The following is a 14,491-nucleotide window of genomic DNA, read 5'->3' on the forward strand; positions in this document are numbered from 1 at the left end:
CAGCTCAGGTGGGTGGGGAACTGGGTTTCCCGCCGCATACCTGAGTATGTGCAAATCATAGAAATGGACATAAACTTCTTATGTCCATAACTATTCGCACGAGCGATTAATACGCTCCAAACCAACACCGGAATATTGCTAATTAAATACTCTTCCGATGGGTATCAAACACTGCTGTATGACTCCTGTTAGACCCTTCGTGCAATACAAGGAGAGATCCCTCCGCTCAGGGACATTCTATCTAAACCAAACTTACAGAAACTATTGAGGGGAACATGATCTATAAACTACATTAATTGTGAACTTTTGTAACGAATGAGTCGCACGCTACGATCACATAAACTCTACCGTAAATGCGCATACTGCGCGTGCGAGTGCACGCTATTGCGGGTATGCGCTTCCACGGGAGAGCGTACGCATGCGCAGCACGGACCAGTGTGCGGTGCAAATATGGCAGTGTGCACTAAGACATTTTTCTGACTTTGACAACCCCATAGTCCTTTCTCTGACGTCCTAGTGGATGCTGGGACTCCGTAAGGACCATGGGGAATAGCGGCTCCGCAGGAGACAGGGCACAAGAATAAAAGCTTTAGGATCAGGTGGTGTGCACTGGCTCCTCCCCCTATGACCCTCCTCCAAGCCTCAGTTAGATTTTTGTGCCGGAACGAGAAGGGTGCAGGCTAGGTGGCTCTCCTGAGCTGCTTAGAATAAAAGTTTATTTTAGGTTTTTTATTTTCAGTGAGTCCTGCTGGCAACAGGCTCACTGCATCGTGGGACTAAGGGGAGAAGAAACGAACTCACCTGCGTGCAGAGTGGATTGGGTTTCTTAGGCTACTGGACATTAGCTCCAGAGGGACGATCACAGGTTCAGCCTGGATGGGTCCCGGAGCCGCGCCGCCGGCCCCCTTACAGAGCCAGAAGAGGCAGAAGCCCTCCCCTGCTTCTGCCAAGTCTTCAGCATGACGCTGGGGCTTTACAAGCAGACTCAGAGACGGTGGGGGCCCGTCTCAAGAATTTCAACGCGCAGTGGGCTCACTCGCAAGTGGACCCCTGGATTCTACAGGTAGTATCGCAGGGGTACAAACTGGAATTCGAGGCGTTTCCCCCTCGCCGGTTCCTGAAGTCTGCTCTACCAAAGTCTCCCTCCGACAGGGAGGCAGTTTTGGAAGCCATTCACAAGCTGTATTCCCAGCAGGTGATAATCAAGGTACCCCTCCTACAACAAGGAAAGGGGTATTATTCCACGCTGTTTGTGGTACCGAAGCCGGACGGCTCGGTGAGAACAATTTTAAATCTGAAATCCTTGAACACTTACATAAAAAGGTTCAAATTCAAGATGGAGTCACTCAGAGCAGTGATAGCGAACCTGGAAGAAGGGGACTATATGGTGTCTCTGGACATCAAAGATGCTTATCTCCACGTCCCAATCTACCCTTCTCACCAAGGGTACCTCAGGTTTGTAGTACAAAACTGTCATTATCAGTTTCAGACGCTGCCGTTTGGGTTGTCCACGGCACCTCGGGTCTTTACCAAGGTAATGGCCGAAATGATGATTCTTCTTCGAAGAAAAGGCATCTTAATTATCCCTTACTTGGACGATCTCCTGATAAGGGCAAGGTCCAGGGAACAGTTAGAAGTCGGAGTAGCACTATCTCAGGTAGTGTTACGTCAGCACGGGTGGATCCTAAATATTCCAAAATCGCAGCTGATTCCAACGACACGTCTACTGTTCCTAGGAATGATTCTGGAAACAGTCCAGAAGAAGGTGTTTCTCCCGGAGGAGAAGGCCAGGGAGTTTTCCGAGCTAGTCAGGAACCTCCTAAAACCAGGCCAGGTGTCAGTGCATCAGTGCACGAGGGTCCTGGGAAAAATGGTGGCTTCTTACGAAGCGATTCCATTCGGAAGATTCCATGCAAGAACGTTTCAGTGGGATCTACTGGACAAATGGTCCGGATCGCATCTTCAGATGCATCAGCGGATAACCCTGTCGCCAAGGACAAGGGTGTCTCTTCTGTGGTGGCTGCAGAGTGCTCATCTACTAGAGGGCCGCAGATTTGGCATTCAGGAATGGATCCTGGTGACCACGGATGCCAGCCTGAGAGGCTGGGGAGCAGTCACACAGGGAAGAAATTTCCAGGGCTTGTGGTCAAGCATGGAAACATCTCTTCATATAAACATTCTGGAACTAAGGGCCATTTACAATGCCCTAAGTCCAGCGAAACCCCTGCTTCAGGGTCAGGCGGTATTGATCCAATCGGACAACATCACGTCAGTCGCCCACGTAAACAGACAGGGTGACACGAGAAGCAGGAGGGCTATGGCAGAAGCTGCAAGGATTCTTCGCTGGGCGGAAAATCATGTGATAGCACTGTCAGCAGTGTTCATGTTGGCGTCCCGTCTAAACAAAAAACTAGACAGGTATTGCGCCAGGTCAAGGGACCCTCAGGTAATAGCGGTGGACGCTCTGGTAACACCGTGGGTGTACCAGTCAGTGTATGTGTTCCCTCCTCTGCCTCTCATACCAAAAGTACTGAGAATCATAAGAAGGAGAGGAGTAAGAACTATACTCGTGGTTCCGGATTGGCCAAGAAGGACTTGGTACCCGGAACTTCAAGAGATGCTCACGGGAGACCCGTGGCCTCTACCTCTAAGAAAGGACCTGCTCCAGCAGGGGCCTTGTCTGTTCCAAGACTTACCGCGGCTGCGTTTGACGGCATGGCGGTTGAACGCCGGATCCTGAAGGAAAAAGGCATTCCAGATGAAGTCATCCCTACCCTGATAAAAGCCAGGAAGGATGTAACCGCAAAACATTATCACCGCATTTGGCGAAAATATGTTGCGTGGTGTGAGGCCAAGAAGGCCCCTACAGAGGAATTTCAACTGGGTTGTTTCCTCCATTTCCTGCAAACAGGACTGTCTATGGGCCTAAAATTAGGGTCCATTAAGGTTCAAATTTCGGCCCTGTCGATTTTCTTCCAGAAAGAACTGGCTTCCGTGCCTGAAGTTCAGACATTTGTAAAAGGGGTACTGCATATACAGCCTCCTTTTGTGCCTCCAGTGGCACCTTGGGATCTCAATGTTGTTTTGAGTTTCCTAAAGTCACATTGGTTTGAACCACTCACCACTGTGGACTTAAAATATCTCACATGGAAGGTGTCGATGCTGTTAGCCCTGGCTTCAGCCAGGCGTGTGTCAGAATTGGCGGCTTTATCATATAAAAGCCCTTACTTAATTTTTCATTCTGATAGGGCAGAATTGAGGACTCGTCCTCAATTTCTCCCTAAGGTGGTTTCTGCATTTCACATGAACCAACCTATTGTGGTACCTGCGGCTACTAGGGACTTGGAGGACTCCAAGTTGCTTGACGTTGTCAGGGCCCTGAAAATATATGTTTCCAGGACGGCTGGAGTCAGAAAATCTGACTCGCTGTTTATCCTGTATGCACCCAACAAGCTGGGTGCTCCTGCTTCTAAGCAGACGATTGCTCGTTGGATTTGTAGTACAATTCAGCTTGCACATTCTGTGGCAGGCCTGCCACAGCCAAAATCTGTAAAAGCCCATTCCACAAGGAAAGTGGGCTCATCTTGGGCGGCTGCCCGAGGGGTCTCGGCTTTACAACTTTGCCGAGCAGCTACTTGGTCAGAGGCAAACACGTTTGCTAAATTCTACAAATTTGATACCCTGGCTGAGGAGGACCTGGAGTTCTCTCATTCGGTGCTGCAGAGTCATCCGCACTCTCCCGCCCGTTTGGGAGCTTTGGTATAATCCCCATGGTCCTTACGGAGTCCCAGCATCCACTAGGACGTCAGAGAAAATAAGATTTTACTCACCGATAAATCTATTTCTCGTAGTCCGTAGTGGATGCTGGGCGCCCATCCCAAGTGCGGATTGTCTGCAATACTTCGGGTTATTATTGTTGTGAGCCATCTTTTCAGAGGCTCCTTTCGTTTATCATACTGTTAACTGGGTTCAGATCACGAGTTGTACGGTGTGATTGGTGTGGCTGGTATGAGTCTTACCCGGGATTCAATATCCTTCCTTATTATGTACGCTCGTCCGGGCACAGTATCCTAACTGAGGCTTGGAGGAGGGTCATAGGGGGAGGAGCCAGTGCACACCACCTGATCCTAAAGCTTTTATTCTTGTGCCCTGTCTCCTGCGGAGCCGCTATTCCCCATGGTCCTTACGGAGTCCCAGCATCCACTACGGACTACGAGAAATAGATTTATCGGTGAGTAAAATCTTATTTTTGGAGTCCCCAGCATCCTCTAGGACGTAAGAGAAATATTGTGCAGTTTCTGAGTTGCTTCAGACCTACTCAGCGCTTGCGATCACTTCAGACCATTCAGTTCCTGTTTTGACGTCATAAATACGCCCTGCGTTCGCCCAGCCACGCCTGCCTTTTTCCTGGTACGCCTGCATTTTTTCGAACACTCCCTGAAAACGGTCAGTTGACACCCAGAAATGCCCACTTCATATCAATCACTCTACGGCCAGCAGTGCGACTGAAAAGCTTCGCTAGACCTTGTGTGAAAATACATCGGACGTTGTGAAAGTACGTCCCGCGTGCGCACTGCGCCGCATGCGCAGAAGTGCCGTTTTTTTCCTTAATCGCAACGAACATTTTCAGCTAGCGATGAACTCAGAATGACCCCCATTGTGTGCAGAATTTGGAGGGAAAAAAATAATTTATTTCAGTTTGGAATAAGGCTGGAACATAACAAAATGTGTAAAAAGTGAAGCGCTGTGAATACTTTCCGGATGCACTGTATATTGTTTTTATTTTTGTGCCTTTGACGCCGGTTGTGCACAAGGATCAATCATCACTTGCTCAGACATTTTTTATTGAAACTATGGAAAATCAAGCGGGACTGTTGCAAAGGTCCAATCCTTTTCCAAACTGGAAAATAGGGACTATAGAAATTCTGCACTGTTTTACACCCCACCCCCAATCTTATCTACTTTAACTGTTTTCTGTTTACCATTGGAGATGGACACCTTTAATTGATGGCGATATGGGCATTTAATCTTATGAAAAGCACATCTCATCATCGGTAGTGCTGGTAATAAATCGGATAATGGGGGTCATTCCGAGTTGATCACTCGCTAGCTACTTTTTGCAGCGCTGCGATCAGATAGGCACCACCTATAGGGGAGTGTATTTTTGCTTTGTAAGTGTGCGAACGCTTTTGCAGCAGACGGCACAAAAACGTTTGTTGCAGTTTCTGAGTAGGTCTGGCTTACTCAGCCGCTGCGATCACTTCAGCTTGTCCGGGGCCGGAATTGACGTCAGACACCCGCCCTGCAAACGCTTGGACACGCCTGCGTTTTCCCTACCACTCCCAGAAGACGGTCAGTTGACACCCACAAACGCCTTCTTCCTGTCAATCTTCTTGCGATCAGCTGTGTGAATGGATTCTTTGTTAAATCCATTGCCCAGCACCGATCCTCTTTGTACCCGTACGACGCGCCTGTGCATTGCGGTGCATACGCATGCACGGTTTTGTCGAGATTTAACCTGATTGCAGCGCTGCAAAAAGTTTCTAGCGAGCGATCAACTCGGAATGACCCCCAATATTTCCCTATAGAGTGTAAGCTTGCGAGCAGGGTCCTCCTACCTCTTCTGAGTCGGAAGCACTGCTGTTGTCGGACGCAGCTGAGCCATTTTTACTTCTGCGCATGTGTCTAAATCGCACTGCGCCTGCATCCAGAGTCCATGCGACTGAGACGCAAGGCCTCAGAAACAGCGAGAAAATGTATCCGGCTTTCCTGAGAGGTTGCTGGGTGGTGGCTAGGTGGACACATGGAGATGGTCCATCTTATGAGCATGTTAAGGGAGCGTTGTGTGTATGTCGCTGTAGCGGTTGCTTTAGTTAGGAGGTCATACTATATTTAAGATTCTGCACCTATGTTTATTGTGCAACCAATGCTTCCGTCTATTGATACAGAGTCCTTGCCCATTCAGACGCACGGATGTACACCAGGTATGGACTTCTAGCGGCATTTGCAGACATGAGACCGGTAAAAGATGCAGACACAGCACCAGTGTGTGCGACTAAAGCTGGGTACACATTAGATGATCTTTTAAACTATTTGCCCGATTCAGACGGATTGGATAAATTGTTGAAATCGTCCAGTGTGTACCCACTATGTCGCCGATGATGCTAGCTCCCGCGGGTCATCACTGATATTGGCCGTCGGGCCTGCATGCAGCTCAGTCTAGCGATATCGCTAGTTAGGGCAATGCTGCAGAATACCCACCCCCCACCACTGTCGGGATCGTCAAGTGTGTATGCACTTCTCCCGTCTGCGATATCTGATGTGTACCCAGCTTAAGAATCAGCCCGTCTGCCTACTAACACATAGTACTGTTACATCAACGGGTTCCAAATTGTAAAGGGCAACGGAATACGCTTATCCCTACAAAAATAGATGTTAATAAATACCACTAGGAGTTGGCGCAGGAGCAGACTTTTAAAAATGATTGGGGGAGGTGGGGTACACTAAATAATTGTGATATTGGCACAGATATGATTACTGGCAGCACAAATATTGAGGGGTACATGTACCCACAAGCTCTGGCCTCCTTTAATAATTACCGACAATCTGGCTGCCCAGTCCGGGAGGAGGCAGCCAGGTCGGAGTAGCAGGGGCGTGGCGATGTTGCAGGATGACGTTTAGGGGAGGGATTGGGGGCGTGGCCACAGGATCACCTCATTGTGGCCCTGCCCCATCTAGCAATGCCGATAATATTGGCATTGCAAGGCAAGGGACGGGGCCAGGATGACGCGAATCGTGTCATCTGACCCTCAGACCGCCCACTTGGAACTGCGCCGGCGGGGGTTTGCTCGGGGATACGGGGGGATTGCGGGTGTTGGGCGCTCGGCCGGGAGACTTGCCCACTCTTCCGGGGGGCCAGGAGCACCACCGGATTTTCGGGAGCCTCCCGGCCATTCCGGGAGAGTAGGCAAGTATGCTTTAAGTGCAGGTAACATTTGCCTTTGATGCAAAGATATTGAAGCTATTGAAAAGAACTCCATGTCAGACCCCATGGGTAAATTGCAGCTATCAATTACAAGCAAAAGGAAACGATGTTTACTTAAAATAAAAAGATAAATGAATGCAAATATTTGCTGGTAACAGTAAGTGTAAAATAACTCTCTGAAACCATTAAATTACACAAACACATTTGACAAATCAATTATTTTGGGGCTACTGAATGCCATGGGCCTGGCACAGTTGAACATACAACTGTTTGCACGTAGCTTTGGCGTATTTTGCACTGTACATGCTCCAAATATGGTCACGTGCAAGAGATGCTGCGTTGTACGCATTTACATGGCATCTACTTTTGTGACTGAAGAGGAACTGAGGGGCAGGTTTATTAAGCCCGGTGAAGTGATAAAGTGGAAGGCAATAACGCACCAGCCAATCAGCTACTACCTGCCAAGTTACAGGCTGGGTTTGAAAAATAACAGTTAGGAGCTGATTGGCTGGTGCGTTATCACCTTCCACTTTATCACTTCACCAGGCTTCATAAATTTGCCACTGTGTATCAGTGCAATCTTACGTAGGCTGAGGTCAGAAAGGGCGTGTTCACGCCAATGCAGGCTGCGCAGAGTTGGACTCCTGTTTGCGGGTGTATTTGTTTCAGCTAGTAAGATGCAGGTGGGATTGTGCCCAGATGACGATTAGTTGTACAGGAGTTGCGAGTGCTGATGCGTTTGCTCCTCCAGATACGTACAGCTGCGTATAAGTGAATGTATTTTTTCCCGTGTGCACTTTTCCACAACGCATGCCCGACTTACTAACAACTCTGTGTGTTGTTATATTTTTATCTTTTATATGTTTTATCCCCGACACTGATGTTCCACCAGTTTTTATAAAAAAAAATTTCTGATATGTTTTAAAATAATTTGTTGACATACATGTGGAAAACGCTATTCTACAATACAGTAACGATGGATGGCCCTCTGGGGTAATCATGGCATTTAACATTACAAAGTTTGCTTTAGTGGTATTGTGCAGGTCACAGGTCTAAATCCCATGATTTTCCCTCCTCTCTGCCATTCTCCCAGTCCTCCCAACGAAATGCCCCACTGACCACTGAACTACTTACCTCAGAGCTGGAGAGAATGGAGGAAATGCTTGATTTCAGCATCTGTCCAGCAGGTTAAGGTCTGATACTTGTTTTATAAAAAAAAAGGAGAGAATTGGCAGAGGGTAGGCTTCATCATGAATTTCAGAGACCTGTAAACTGCACAGTGCCAACCAATGCAGAGTTTACGATGACGGACCACAATCAGCCCATTTAAGCCAGTATTGAGGAGCAAACCTTAGGGTACGAGATCGTGGGCCCCCTCTTCATGAAAGTGACATATTCATCTAAAGAGGGTCTTTTCAGAAGGAAGTGGAACCCAGTGGAGGTCTGGAGTTTCTGCCCGGGCAATTTGCCCACAATGTCCAGGCTGCTGATCGCCCCCCAGTTGCTCAAGAGTTTGCCAGAACTTTTCAGGACGAACATCTTCTTGAACATGGAATAGTGTTTTCTCTTGAACTCTGCGACCACCAGATCCCCTGGCATGAATGGTGTTCCCTGTGTGGGTGAGAGGGCACCATCATCTGGTGGTGGAGGATGGGATGGCCTGGGATGCTCCTTCTGGGGGTCAGGCAGCCCTGGATCTGGAGTTAGGAGGTCATTGATCTCCTGTGAGATGAACTCAGGAGAGATCATGTGACTGACCCTGTGCAGGGGTGACAGAGAGCGTCTGGAGCCCCAGGGGCGTGCAAGACTGGTGGGTACAGGGGCTGCAGGCTCCTCTCCCCCCTGCCCACGACCTTGTTGGGAGTCTGAGCGATGGGCACAGCAATACACATGGAGCCGGTGTCTTCTGCCGGAGAGGAGGCTCCCTGCACAGCCAGCAGGGGGCAGTTTACCGGACAGCCAGAGCATCACCCCCCGGGCACACAACGCCGGCGCCATCCCTGGAACAGTCAGTGATGATAGATACTGGCAGTGCTGATGGCAGAGGGGGATGTGTCTAACGTCATCACTCAGCGACAAGCAGGAAGTGAGCCCAGCAGCACACACGTGTTTCCAGCGCATGGTGACAGCTGCTCTCTTACTGCAGTGCAGTGCTTCCCTCAGGTCCCTTCCTAGGGTTTATCAGTGTCCCTCAATGGCCAGAGCATTGGCAGACTGTTTTCCTTAATACAGTAATGATAATAAGACAAAACAAAAATGCACAGTACAAATGATAACTATTATGCATAAAATACATAAATAGGAGGTAGCACAGGTAGGTATCTTTGCTTCCTTATGCTACACAAATTTTTGTAAGGCTAATGTAAGAAACTTTCGCCCCCAACCGCCACTGGCATTATTAGTATGGTCACTTGCTCCAGACCAGTGCTGGGCGTGAGAGATCCACGTGAACCATGCTGGTATGCCCGACTAAAAGTACAGAAGTGAAGTTACAATCCAATGGCACTCCCACAATACAGAACAGTTCTGTGTGTTCACGCTGTCGCCGCCTGTTTCATGCAAAGACATCCATCCGTGAAAGGGGTGCATCTGACTCAGAATCAGCACCTTATAGGCGTGTCTCCGTCTAACTAGCAGCCTAATGCAACCAAACTTTGGGGGAAGGCAGGGGCGCAGGCAGCTCAGACTGTTAGGATCTTCAATCACAGTCTGAGGGGGTAATTCAGCAAGGATCGCTTAAGCGATCCTTACTGAATTACCCCAATGTTAGGCTCCGGCGCAAGTGCAGGATCCGTTCTGCGCATGTGCAGAACAGGTCCTGCAATTGTGGCGCAGGTACGCAAATGCATCTACCTGATTGACAGGCAGAGGCATTTGTGTGTGGGGAGGGGCGTACGGCATTCGGGAAAATGTCGCCCCCCGTGTTTTGGGAGTGGCGAGGCCAAGGGCTGCGTCTTGAGATGTAGTTTGCTTGGCCCCGCAAGCCGCACTGCGACGGCAAGGCTGAGTAAGCTGAAACTTTAGTCAGCCTTTTCATCTGAGATGTGATCGCATTGCAAATGCAGGGAGGAGGTGGCATGCAGCAGCTTTGCATTTGCAATCCTTAGTGAATCAGGCCCTGAGTGGAGAGCAGCGCAGGCAGCCGGAGCTGCCCTGAACCCTGTGATGTCAGTCTCCAGGAAAAATGTCGTTTTGCAGCCACGACTGGCCGTATAGCCCTTCACTGTGGCCAAGGCCGAAGGAGGGGGGCTGGGATAGATCTCTGATGGGGCAGAGGGGTCAGCACTACCACCTGAACTCAGCTGCAGCTGGAAGATTCACAGCAGTCACAGGGAAAGCCCAGTTTAGTGTGGTCGCATCTCATGCAACTATGAAAGGCGAGGTGTTAATAGTGGACCCAGATGTAGTGTTCACCTACAGTGCATTCAATTCATATGCGCACGCAGGGGGGGTTTCCGAGTACCTGGAAACCCCCCCTGCCCACCAATCCATTGGCGCTGCTCACCCATAGTTTTTTTGGTGTGTGTATATGTATATATATATATATATATATATAATACACAAATACACATATTGCGTAATATATCCACATGTAATACACATATACAGCGTATATATATATATATATATATATATATAATACAGAGTCCCTCCACATACAGTGGAAGAACGATAGCACTCTCCAGACTTGCGTAATTAGTATAAACACCAAATTTAATCAAGGAATTGGTTCCATCAAACTTCAAGTCACAACAATTGGAAAGGGCTCACCAACGTTTCGGTCCCATGATAGGACCTTTCTCAAGGTAGTTTGCCAGTCAACATAGAGTCCAGTACGACAGCGGCATTATCAGCAGCACACAATAGGAACCAGAAACTCTGTAAAGAGCCTCCCAGGCCCCCTATATATACCTGAGTACACTGCAATCAGTGGATGCAGACCGGCCGCGGCCCGATGCGTCACTTCCGGTCTAGACCGGAAGTATCGATGCGGCCGGACCCGTACCGGTGTAAACACCAAACTGTGCATCGTGGGCACATGGGGGAGGATTATTAAAGTCACCATAATCATACCCGTGTCCCGAAGTGCAAAACGATGGCAGCATCGTAGCTGCGACGACGGCGGCGTGTAGGTTGCTACGGCAACAGGACCGGAAGTCATACGGTTACCACGGCAACGTTGGTGTTGTAGTTAGAAGCTAAACTAGAAGGGGGGCGGCATAGGAAAGGACATACAGTATACTAGCCATAGTGTTGCTAGAATACTGGTTTTAAGGTATATCGGGAACCTGGGAGTCGCACATAGCAATTCCGGAAGAAAAATAGTGAGGAAACATATTATATATACATGTACACATATGTATATACATGCATTGATATAAAAAAACAAATGTTTACCAACATATATAAAACAGTGATTAACTCCTGTGTGGTCCCCCAGCAGCAAAGTTCTTCAGATAAATCAGACCTGTGTGACCAGGGGGATACTAATTGCACATACATACAACATTTTGAATCAGGTCCTGTCAAAGGCAGAACCGGGCATAAATAGCAACATGTCCGCCCACAGGTAATACAGAGTGATGATGCTGTGAGTAATGAGCACAAGGTAGTCAGTATGCTGTTCGTGTTTGTCTTTGCACCTGGATGGCCAGGTGCCCCGGCGGCACAAAATATAGACGGTCACTAATGGTTAACCCCCCTCTATTTTAGAAATATAGAGAGAGGGTTATTCTCGTTCATTCCTTTGGGGGAGATAGTGTCCAGTCGGTGGATCCAGTAGCTCTCCTTCCTTTTCAGGGCCATGGTGCGGTCCCCTCCTCGAGCTGACGGGGGTACCCAATCTATCAGTTTACACCTTAGGTTAGAGACTTGATGTTGATGTAGCAGGAAATGTCTCTGCACCGGTTGTTCTGCTGTCTTCGACTCAATAGCCTGATGGATAGTGGTTCTGTGGTTTGCCATCCTATCGCGAAATCGTCTTGATGTCATTCCGACATAGTACAGTCCACAAGGGCAAGTGAGAATATAGATGACATGGTCCATAACACAATGTAGTTTATATTTGATCTTAATGGGACGTCCCGAGTGTGGGTGGGGAAAGGTGGGGCCCGTGAGCATACTCCGACAAGTGGTACAGCCAGTGCATTTGAAGCATCCAGGTTTTTGTTCTTGCAGCCATGTTGTCCTAATGGGTACAGTGGGGCTTGCTGTGGGTCTCAGTAACAGTTGTTTGAGATTGGGTGCTTTCCGGTATGCCATCATGGGGGGTCGTGTATTCTTTAACTTGAGTTGGGTGTCGGATGTGATGATAGGCCGCTGATTTTACTGGATTGTGCATCAAAGGTAGTGGTAAATACCATGCGGTCAGGGGTGGATACGGTGTTTGCTGCTGTAGTACTTGATGGTTGAAATTTCACTCGCGCCTTGCGTAGACAACGTTGCACACATCCATCAGTGTACCCACGTTCCCGGAATCTCAGCGACATTTCCTGTAGTTGTTGTTCCATCACAGTGACATTCGTGTTGTTCCTCATGACCCTCAAGAATTGTGAGATGGGCAGATGTTCTTTGAGTGCAGGCGGATGTTGGCTGGTTGATAGGAGAAGAGTATTCCTGTCAGTGGGTTTCCGGTATAGCGAGGTGCTGATCACCTGATCTTCAATAGTGACCGTAATGTCCAAAAAATTGATCCGATGGTCGTCAATCTGATGTGTAAACTTCACTGGGCTATCCAGCTCATTTAGCGTGTGTACCATCTGATTAAACATCTCAGTGGTTCCTGTCCACAGGATGAAGATATCGTCAATGAAACGCTTGTACAACAGGATATGGGCTCCGAAGCGTGGCAGAATGTGCGTTGTCTCATATGCTGCCATATATATATTAGCATAAGCTGGGGCCAAATTTGAACCCATAGCGGCCCCTGATTGTTGTATATAATACTTGTCCAGATATGTGAAATGATTGTATTTCAAGACTGCTTCAGCCAGTTGGATAATGAAGTCAATCGGTGGATTTGCTGGAGGATGTGTCGTGAGCGCATTCCTTAGTGCTTGTAGGCCGTCTTCATGTGGGATGATCGTATAGAGCGAGCACACGTCCATAGTTGCAAGTCGGATGTCTCCACTTGTCCGTGGTAGACTGGAGAGTTTGGTAAGAAAGTCCATGGTGTCCCATATATAACTATCATTCTGTTGTACTATTTGTTGCAAAAATGAATCCACATAGACTGCCAGTGGTTGCAACAATGAATTTCGTGCCGATATGATCGGCCTACCCGGTGGGTGAGAGAGTGTCTTGTGGACTTTAGGTAACGTATATATAATGGGACAAACCGGATGGGTGACTGTGAGATAATCAAAAGTGTGTTTATCAATCCACTTAGAATGAAGGCTCTGTTGTAGTATGGAATCTACTCTGCTCTTAAAATTCGGTATGGGGTTGGTCTCACAGTGTAGGTATGTAGAGGTATCTGACAGTTGTCTACATATCTCTTGGTGATAGTCATCCCAATGTTGTACAACAATCGCTCCCCCTTTATCAGCAGGTCTGATCACGATAGAGGTGTCATTTCTCAGTGTCTTGAGTGCCTGCCTTTCCAAGCTGGATAAGTTATCAAAGGATCTCATGGGTAAACCTGTGTTAATGTCTTGTTCTACTAGGCGTATGTACGTCCTAATACTTGGGTTGGAGGAGGGGGGGTCATATGACGAAGGTGGGCGAAAAGGGGTTCTATTATTTTCGCCTGAATCTCTAAAGTGTTCGCGGAGCCTCAGCTTACGTCCGAATTTGTACATATCGATGGCTCTCCATTGTATGTGTGTATGTTTTGAACGAGTTTGGTGCTCTTGTGAGTGGGACTAAGCAGCAGCTAGAAGGGCGCAAGTTACCACATCTAAAATATATATATCGATGGCTGTGTTGAAAGGTTTGTGTAGACACGTGGGTACAAAAGAGAGGCCCCGAGAGAGGAGACTCAAGGTAGCCTCGTCTAGCGGTTTGCTAGATAGATTAAAGACTAGGTCTTGTTTTTGTCTCGACACCTTAGCCACATGTCCCCCCTTCCTAGGGTGTGGTCTACGCGTCCACCGCTGGGGGGTAGGCCCGCGTCGGCAGTTTGACCTAAAAAAGCAGTATTTCTAGGTCGTCAATTGTCAATTTGTTCAGTATCCGAGGTGGATGCTGATGACCCAGTATCCGAGGTAGCGTATTGTCGCCGACCCTGTCAGCGCTGTCTGAAAGTTCTCTGTGGTCTATTGGGTCGGGTGTCACCCAGTAGCCACCTGTATCCTCCCCCATGTGCCCACGATGCACAGTACGGGTCCGGCCGCGTCGATACTTCCGGTCTAGACCGGAAGTGACGCATCGGGCCGCGGCCGGTCTGCATCCACTGATTGCAGTGTACTCAGATATATAGGGGGCCTGGGAGGCTCTTTACAGATTTTCTGGTTCCTATTGTGTGCTGCTGATAATGCCGCTGTCGTACTGGACTCTATGTTGACT

The 14,491-nt window shown here is 48.5% G+C and overlaps 1 protein-coding gene across 2 annotated transcripts in view; it reads right to left on the reverse strand.

Annotated features, from left to right (window-relative positions):
• The window catches only part of TRMT61B (tRNA methyltransferase 61B), a 70,253-nt gene extending 61,156 nt beyond the window's left edge, over window positions 1–9,097 (reverse strand). The window contains exon 1 of one of the 2 annotated variants that reach the window (XM_063918908.1): window positions 8,336–9,097. In XM_063918908.1, coding sequence (XP_063774978.1) covers window positions 8,336–8,983 — 648 coding nt within the window. In that variant the 5' untranslated portion in view covers window positions 8,984–9,097. The other variant, XM_063918909.1, reaches the window with a different exon arrangement.
• Window positions 9,098–14,491: the final 5,394 nt, after the last annotated feature.

Source organism: Pseudophryne corroboree, chromosome 4, assembly GCF_028390025.1.
Source record: "Pseudophryne corroboree isolate aPseCor3 chromosome 4, aPseCor3.hap2, whole genome shotgun sequence".
Classification (NCBI taxonomy): domain Eukaryota; kingdom Metazoa; phylum Chordata; class Amphibia; order Anura; family Myobatrachidae; genus Pseudophryne; species Pseudophryne corroboree.